The sequence below is a fragment of the Hibiscus syriacus genome, unplaced genomic scaffold (genome assembly GCF_006381635.1).
Source record: "Hibiscus syriacus cultivar Baekdansim isolate YM2019G1 unplaced genomic scaffold, ASM638163v2 tig00110505_pilon, whole genome shotgun sequence".
Taxonomy (NCBI): Eukaryota; Viridiplantae; Streptophyta; class Magnoliopsida; order Malvales; family Malvaceae; genus Hibiscus; species Hibiscus syriacus.
Genome location: NW_024062765.1, coordinates 1944351 through 1952333, shown reverse-complemented (window position 1 = coordinate 1952333; position 7983 = coordinate 1944351). Strand labels below are relative to the sequence as shown.

Below are 7983 nucleotides of genomic sequence, written 5' to 3'. Positions count from 1 at the left end.
CTGAGATGATCCATGAAGAGGAAGAGGAAGATGTCCCAAAGCCTGAACGAGAACAAGACAAGAACAAGAGCCTGAGATGATTAGTGAGGAGCTGCCCAAGGAAGATGAAAAGGTCCCCCCAGAACAAGAACAAGAGCTAAGATGATTAATGAAGAGCTGTCCAAGGAAAAATTAGCTGACAGAAGGAACGTACAGAGGAACGGTGGAAAAGAAGGAACTGGAGCTGAAATGGTACCAAAATCAAAGTTGGTTGATAAGAAGGAACAGTGAAGGAACAACAAGCTAAAAAGAAGGAACCTGAAGCTGAAATGGTACCAAATCAAAGTCTGTTGAAGAAGGAACATGTGAAGGAACAACAAGCAGAAAAGAAGGAACATGTGAAGGAACAACAAGCAGAAAAGAAGGAACCTGAAACTGAAATGGTACCAAATCAAAGCCTGTTGATAAGACAGAACATACAAAGGAACATGCTGAAGAACCTGAAGCTGAAACGGTACCAAAATCAAAGCCTGTTGATAAGCAGGAACATACAAAGGAACATGTTGAAGAACCTGAAGCTGAAATGGTACCAAAATCAAAGCCTGTTGATAAGAAGGAACATCCAAAGGAACATGTGAAGAACCTGAAGCTGAAATGGTATCAAAATCAAAGTCGGTTGAAAAAAGGAACCTGCAAGAAACAACTAGCCGAAAAGAAAGAACCTAAATCTGAAATGATACCAAAACCAAAGTCGGTTGATAAGAAGGAACATACAAAAGATCAACAGTTTGAAAAGCAGGAACTTGAAGCCGAAACGATACAAAATCAAAGTCAGTTGATAAGAAGGAACCTGCAAAGGAACAACGGGTCAAAAAGAAGGATCAACAAGCCGAAAATAAGGAACCTGAAACTGAAATAGTACCAGAATCAAAACCTGTTGATAAGAAGGAACATACAAAGGAACATGTTGAAGAACCTGAAGCTGAATGGTACCAAAATCAAAGTCTGTTGATAAGAAGGAGCATACAAAGGAACATGTTGAAGAACCTGAAGCTGAAATGGTACCAAATCAAAGCCTGTTGATAAGAAGGAACATGTTGAAGAACCTGAAGCTGAAATTGTACCAAAATTGAAGTTGGTTGAAAAGAAAGAACCTGCAAAGGAACAATGGTCGGTTGCAAAGAAGGAAGCTGCAAAGGAACAAGTAGAAAGAAAGAACCTAAATCTGAAATGATACCAAAACCAAGTCGGTTGATAAGAAGGAATGTGCAAAGGATCAATGGTTCGAAAAGCAGGGACTTGAAGCCGTGATGATACCAAAATCAAAGTCGGTTGATAAGAAGGAACCTGCAAGGAACAACGGTCAAAAAGAAGGAACCTGAAGCTGAAATGGTATCAAAATCAGAGTCGGTTGATAAGAAGGAACCTGCAAAGGAACAACAGGTCGAAAAGAAGGAACTTGAAGCTGAAATGGTACAAAGATCAAGTCGGTTGATAAGAAAGAACCTACAAAGGAACCCGAAGCTGAAATGGTATCAAATCAAAATTGATTGAAAAGAAGGAACCTACAAAGGAACGACGGGACAAAAAGAAGGAACCCGAAGCTGAAATGATACCAAAATCTAATTCGGTTGATACGAAAGAACCTGGAAATGAACAACAGGTCGAAAGAAGGAACCTGAAGCCGAAATGATACTAAAATCAAAACCGGTTGATAAGAAGGAACCTACAAAGGAACAACCGATAAAAAAGAAGGAACCTGAAGCTATGGTTCCAAAATCAATGTTGTTGATAACGATGAACCTGCAAAGGAACAACTGATCAAAAAGAAGGAATTGGATCCAAAATCAAAGTCGATTGATAAGAAGGAACCTACAAAGACAACGAGGAAAAGAACGAAGTTGAAAAGCAAAGGAACTTGAAAGAGGAATTCAAAGGAACAACGGTTGAAAAGAAGGAAGGAAGCTGAAAGGAAATCAAAGTTGAAAGAAGAACTGCAAGGAAAAGAAAGAATGAACCTGAAGCTGAAATGGTACCAAAATCAAAGTTGGTTGATAAGAAGAACCTGCAAAGGAACAAAACGGGTTGAAAGGAATGAACCTGAAGCTGAAATGATACTAAATCAAAGTCAGTTGATAAGAAGGAACCTACAAAGGAACCAAGTCGAAAAGAAGGAACCTGAAGCTGAAATGGTACCAAAATCAAAGTCGTTGATAAGAAGGAACAACCGATCGAAAGAAGGAACCTGAAGCTCAAATGGTTCCCAATCAAAGTCGACTGATAAGAAGGAACATACAAGGAACATGTTAAGAACCTGAAGCTGAAATGGTACCAAAATCAAAGCCTGTTGATAAGAAGGAACATACAAAGGAACATGTTAAAGAACCTGAAGCTGAAATGGTACCAAAATCAAAGCCTGTTGATAGAAGGAACAGACAAAGGAACATGTTGAAGAACCTGAAGCTGAAATGGTACCAAAATCAAGCAGTTGATAAGAAGGAACAGACAAAGGAACATGTTGAAAAACCTGAAGCTGAAATTGTACCAAAATTGAAGTCGGTTGAAAGAAAGAACCTGCAAAGGAACAACAGTCGGTTGCAAGAAGGAACCTGCAAAGGAACAACGAGTCGAAAAGAAAGAACCTAAATCTGAAATGACACCAAAACCAAAGTCGGTTGATAAGAAGGAACCTGAAGCTGAAATTGTATCAAAATCAGAGTTGGTTGATAAGAAGGAACCTGCAAAGGAACAACGGGTCAAAAAGAAGGAACCTGAAGCTGAAATGGTATCAAAATCAGAGTCGATTGATAAGAAGAACCTGCAAAGGAACAACAGGTCGAAAGAAGGAACTTGAAGCTGAAATGGTACAAATATCAAAGTCGGTTGATAAGAAACAACCTACAAAGAAACCTGAAGCTGAAATGGTATCAAAATCAAAATTGATTGATAAGAAGGAACCTACAAAGGAACAACGGGACAAAAAAAAGGAACCCGAAGCTGAAATGATACCAAAATCTAAGTCGGTTGATACAAAAGAACCTGGAAATGAACAGGTCGAAAAGAAGGAACCTGACTCTGAAATGATACTAAAATCAAAATCGGTTGATAAGAAGGAACTTACAAAGGAACAATCTATAAAAAAGAAGGAACCTGAAGCTATGGTTCCAAAACCAAAGTTGGTTGATAATGATGAACCTGCAAAGGAACAACTGATCGAAAAGAAGGAATTGGTTCCAAAATCAAAGTCGGTTGATAAGAAGGAACCTACAAAGGAACAACGGGTTGAAAAGAAAGAACTTGCAAAGGAAACACGGTCGGTTGAAAAGAAGGAACTTGCAAAGGAACAACAGGTGGAAACGAAGGAACCTGAAGCTGAAATGGTACCAAAATCAAAGTTGGTTGATAAGAAGGAACCTGCAAAGGAACAACGGTTGAAAGGAATGAACCTGAAGCTGAAATGATACTAAATCAAAGTCAGTTGATAAGAAGGAACCTACAAAGGAACAACAGGTCGAAAGAAGGAACCTGAAGCTGAAATGGTACCAAAATCAAAGTCGGTTGATAAGAAGGAACAACCGATCGAAAAAGGAACCTGAAGCTCAAATGGTTCCCAAATCAAAGTCGATTGATAAGAAGAAACCTACAAAGGAACAACAGTTGAAAAGAAGGAACCTGAAGCTGAAATAATACCAAAATCAAAGTCGATTGAAAAGGGAACTTGTAAAGGAACAACGGTCGGTTGAAAAGAAGGAACTTGCAAATGAACAATGGGTGGAAAAGAAGGAACCTGCAAAAGAACAACGGGTCAAAAAGAAGAAACCTGAAGCTGAAATGGTACCTGAATTAAAGTCGGTTGATAAGAAGGAACCTGCAATGGAACAACGGGTCGAAACAAAGAAATTTGAAGCTGAAATGGTATTAAAATCAATTTGGTTGAAAAGAAGGAACCTGAAGTGGAAGCTGAAAAGGTACCAAAACCAAAGTTGGTTGAAAAGAAACCTGAAGAGGTACCCAAGGTGCAGACTATTGAGGAAAATATCAAAGCAGTAAAGGGGTTGATCAATGGCAAGGTGAAGTATATGAAGAGGTTATTGAGAAAGAAAGTATTTTACAGAGAGAACCAGAAGAATCCGAGTCCAATAAAGAGGAAGGAATCGAAGAGAATATTGAAAAAGAAGCAGCAGAGGAAGTGGAGAATGTAATTCACGAGGAACCTGAAGAAGGAATGCAAAAAGAACCTGAGATTGAAAAAGTGGTGGAAACTAATCAAGTTTTGGAAAGACGAGAAAAGATCTCCGAAGAAAAGGTTGCAGAACCAGAAATAATGGAGCCTGGGGTGGTCGAACTTGAACCAGAGATGAACGAGAAGGCATCAACCGAAGCACCCAAAGGAAAGGAACCTCCTGATGAGATTCATAAGGTTGAAGAAACAGGGGATGCAGCTCAGAAAGCAGAGTTACCAAGTGAAAAAGAAGATGAAAAGATTGTTAAGGAGAACGATCAAGTAGAAGATTTAGCTTTCGAACAATCAGGAGACCACGAAAGTGTAGAAGACACTGGAGAATCTTTAATGGAACCTGAACCTGATGAAGAGCCAAAGGAAGATGAATCAGATAAACATTATGAGGAGAATGAAACTGAGAATATGGAGGGTGAAATTGGAGAAGAAAGTGAAGGGGATGCAGATGGTGAAAAACAAAATGGAGGCGACATGAATACGGCATCTCCCGAAACAGATGCTGAGAAAGCTCCAATTGAAGGGGCATCTATGGAGGAGGAGAAGCCAAAAAAGAATAAACTGCAGAAACCCTTAATGTTTGCAGGATCAGCATTTATTGTCTCTCTCGTTGTGATAGTAATTAACTTACTTAGAGCAAGAAAAAGATAAGATTTGCAAGCATTTTGTAACCTTGTTTTCCATTTTATACAGAACGATGATAAACTTTGAGTCAATTGTTTGTCACATATTCTCTTATCCGTGTTATTCTCATGCAAAAAACTTTTCTAAGCTGTTCTTTAATAATTTTTCTTTAATGTTCGTTCAAGAACGGTAGTGTTTTAAAGGAGACAAAGTTGAAGTATGCAGCAAGTAAGAAGGGTTTTTCGGGTTTGTACTATGAAGCTAAGGTGTTGTTGTCATTGAATAACGATACTCGTTACAAAGTGTACTAGGATGAAGAAGATCAGACTCGTCTGTTGGTCAAGATAGTTTCATTTGGTGAGGTCCTATCGGTGCCTCTAATGACCACTAATGAAGCCACTCGGGTTTTCAATCATCTTGAAAGGGTGGATGCTTTCAACAATCATGGTTGGCGGGTGGGGATTATTACTGGAAAACAAAAGTTAAAGTATTTGCTTTCTACAAAAACAAAAGTTTCAAGGGATTAAAGTTGAGACTCTATACATACTTTGAAGTGTTGTAAGGAGAGTGTGGTGGCAGCCTCTAAAGCCCCGTTTGGTAGGTAGCAAAAGGAGTTGAATTTAGTCCCCCTGGAGAATGCAGATGTTATGTTCCACCAACCATGCAATTTCTCTGCATATTATCAAGAAATGGGACAGGGCAGAGGGAGTGATTCACATGAGCTATTGTTTATATGTGGGGAATACATGATGTCTAAACCACACATCCAACAGTAAAATCAATCATCACTCTACTACTGGATACAGCAAGCAAACATTGACACGTTGCATTACTCACTGTGTTTAAAAGTAGGTTCACCATTCATAACATCCACATACACAAATTCATCACTCCCTTTCGTTCTTTGAAGCTGGTAATTGCTTTCAGCAATACCTGCAATAAAATTCTGCTTTAAAGCAATATCCGGAGGAATAAAATCAAGTGAACCGATGCTTGCAAACACAATGGGAAACCAAAAAGAAAATATGAGGAATAACAGATATATTGTTTGAGTATATATACAAGTTATATGCCCCATAGAGTGAATAGGTAGTACTTTCATAAAGAACTCATGCAAAATTTTACAATTCATTCAATAGTAACAACTTTGGCCAAAAGCTTAGTGAAAAATTGAACACTCCCAGTCATAAGAAGACATCTTATTATTGTATCTAAAATGCAGACTGCAGAGTATAACAAAGACGACCAAAATGTATATACCACTAACAATTAGACAAAATTTTGAACAAAAAATCAACTACAGAACCAAGATGAAAACTTACTGAGAAATTTGATTACACGTGATAACAAAAAGTTGGACATCAACAGCAGGACCAAATGTCCAACTCCATATCCTATTTCTATACACGGAAATATGGTGACAGATATAAGTTCATTTCTTCTCCAACTTCTTCTTCTTCTTCATGATCCTGGTGTTCCACCGAAGCCAGAATCAAAACATGCAAGTTGCACATTTGACACTTACAATTTAAGCCGCCTAACCGAACAATAGACTGACTCAGGATCGTGTCCCCTTCCAAAAGAGTCAAGCCCATCAGTTCGGCTACGAACAATCATATGAAATACCTCCCTAACTTGCCTTTCCAACGGTTCTATACATTCATTGCGTCGCAAATGTGTCTCAATTCTTTCACTCTGTGCCAAACCTCCACTTCCTTCTCCTCAATCAACGGAAGCTGAACAGAGTCAGCAAGTTCACCCAACAAATGCGAACACTTCTGCAAATTATTCATCATAAATTACTGCTTGGTAATCAATTGCATGAAAATTATATGTAAATTAAAAAAAATAAAGGAAGAGCATGGCAATTTGGTAACATTATGGTATAAATTAAACAAATTATTCATCTTAAACAAATGACAGGAATAAATTTAAACAGGAAACACCACCTATTATCTTCGTGTAAAAGATTGACAGTAAATTCAATTTCCGTTCTCCAGTCTCTACCATATGGTAACATTTTTTTCTTTAATAAAAGACAAATTTTACTCTTATCTAATGCATTAATATAAAAATTATAAAAAAAAGGCCCTCAGATCTCATAGCTATATCAAGATCATGTTCAGTTCATGTCTTAACAGATTCATCAATAGCTTTTCACACACACACCACCTGCCTACCAAAGTAATGAATATATGGTATATATATATATATATTGGTAAATTAATACATTGCATGAGGAAATAGAGAGAGAGAGAGAGAGAGAGAGAGAATGAAGGGAGGTGATGTGCAATTGCAAAAGCCAAAGATGAACTGAAAAACCGAACCATCCAATCAAAAATGAGTTATACATCATTGGGCCAAAATAATATTAATGAAATCCAATACAATTTGTAGATCCATCCAACCATGCATTCATCTAAGAGTAAATCAAATGCAAAAAATAGAATAAATAATTCAGAAATTCAAAAAGTTGAGGAAAACCCTCAGATCTCATAGCTATATTTGGATCATTCGCAGCATTGTCAATCTGACTTTCATTAAAGGAATTTACAATCATCAGCAGAAGAGAGGAAGAGAAAGAGAAACAAAGAAGAGAGGAGGGAAAAACAGAGAGAGAGAGGGAGAGATGGGGGGAGGGAAATAGAACATATGATGATTGTAAACACCCAAACACAAAAATCAGAAAAGCTGCTCCATTCATTGAGTTATCCATCATCGGGCAAAATACACTTAAACAAACTTTAAAGTCTAATACCATTTTCAACACAAAAACAAGACTGGTGGATCGGATAGAGCTTTCCAGCCATCATATAAATCAAGATTACATCTTTTTTTTTCTTTCACTGCAGCAGCGTCATCAGCAGAAAATAAAATACTGGTTTCAGGAGTCAAACACAAAAATGGGTATTCTGTAAAAGTAAAATAAGAAAACAAATGAAAAGCTTCTATATATGGTGTGAAAGAGGTGGGAGGTGAGGAGATGGAGATAGAGGCGGAGAAAGAGAGTGGAGATGGAGAGGCGGCGGTTGTGAGAAATAGATACAGAAAAGCATACTGAAACAAAGGAGAGATGTTAGGGTTTACAAGGGGAAAAAAAAAAAAGCAAAGCCTAGAATTACCGAGTTGCCCTTGTTTTGAGA

General features: G+C 37.8%; 3 protein-coding genes and 2 long non-coding RNA genes across 5 annotated transcripts; 3 read left to right on the top strand and 2 right to left on the bottom strand.

Moving 5' to 3' along the window:
• Positions 1-395: 395 nt before the first annotated feature.
• Positions 396-1478, bottom strand: LOC120129867. Its single transcript, XR_005516792.1, has 3 exons — positions 1406-1478; positions 1086-1133; positions 396-408 (listed from the first exon to the last, which is right to left on the bottom strand). It is a non-coding gene; the product is annotated as an uncharacterized LOC120129867 (long non-coding RNA).
• A 651-nt stretch (positions 1479-2129) lies between these two features.
• Positions 2130-5367, top strand: LOC120129992 (protein IWS1 homolog). The gene is made up of 5 exons (XM_039147357.1): positions 2130-2185; positions 2697-2734; positions 3330-4834; positions 5026-5106; positions 5152-5367. The coding sequence occupies exons 3-5, from the start codon at positions 4205-4207 to the stop codon at positions 5365-5367; spliced, it is 927 nt and encodes a 308-aa protein (XP_039003288.1). The 5' UTR covers positions 2130-2185; positions 2697-2734; positions 3330-4204.
• LOC120129994 (FK506-binding protein 4-like) lies at positions 2305-2833 on the top strand. Its single transcript, XM_039147359.1, has 2 exons — positions 2305-2450; positions 2536-2833. Exons 1-2 carry the CDS (start codon positions 2305-2307, stop codon positions 2831-2833), a joined length of 444 nt encoding a protein of 147 aa, XP_039003290.1.
• On the top strand, positions 2841-4181 carry LOC120129993 (FK506-binding protein 4-like). The gene is made up of 3 exons (XM_039147358.1): positions 2841-3409; positions 3693-3813; positions 3924-4181. Exons 1-3 carry the CDS (start codon positions 2841-2843, stop codon positions 4179-4181), a joined length of 948 nt encoding a protein of 315 aa, XP_039003289.1.
• Positions 5368-6021: 654 nt separating the features above from the next.
• Positions 6022-7833, bottom strand: LOC120129862. Its single transcript, XR_005516790.1, has 2 exons — positions 7599-7833; positions 6022-6618 (listed from the first exon to the last, which is right to left on the bottom strand). It is a non-coding gene; the product is annotated as an uncharacterized LOC120129862 (long non-coding RNA).
• Positions 7834-7983: the final 150 nt, after the last annotated feature.

Coding starts and splice junctions, on each gene's coding strand:
- LOC120129994 (XM_039147359.1), top strand. CDS start 2,305: ATGGTACCAAAATCAAAGCCTGTTGATAAGAAGGAACATACAAAGGAA. Junction 2,451..2,535: donor AAGAACCTGAAGCTGAAATG/GTACCAAAATCA, acceptor CCAAAATTGAAG/TCGGTTGAAAGAAAGAACCT.
- LOC120129993 (XM_039147358.1), top strand. CDS start 2,841: ATGGTACAAATATCAAAGTCGGTTGATAAGAAACAACCTACAAAGAAA. Junction 3,410..3,692: donor GAACCTGCAAAGGAACAACG/GTTGAAAGGAAT, acceptor TCGATTGAAAAG/GGAACTTGTAAAGGAACAAC. Junction 3,814..3,923: donor AGAAACCTGAAGCTGAAATG/GTACCTGAATTA, acceptor GTTGAAAAGAAG/GAACCTGAAGTGGAAGCTGA.
- LOC120129992 (XM_039147357.1), top strand. CDS start 4,205: ATGCAAAAAGAACCTGAGATTGAAAAAGTGGTGGAAACTAATCAAGTT. Junction 4,835..5,025: donor TTGTCTCTCTCGTTGTGATA/GTAATTAACTTA, acceptor TGTTCGTTCAAG/AACGGTAGTGTTTTAAAGGA. Junction 5,107..5,151: donor GTTTGTACTATGAAGCTAAG/GTGTTGTTGTCA, acceptor AAAGTGTACTAG/GATGAAGAAGATCAGACTCG.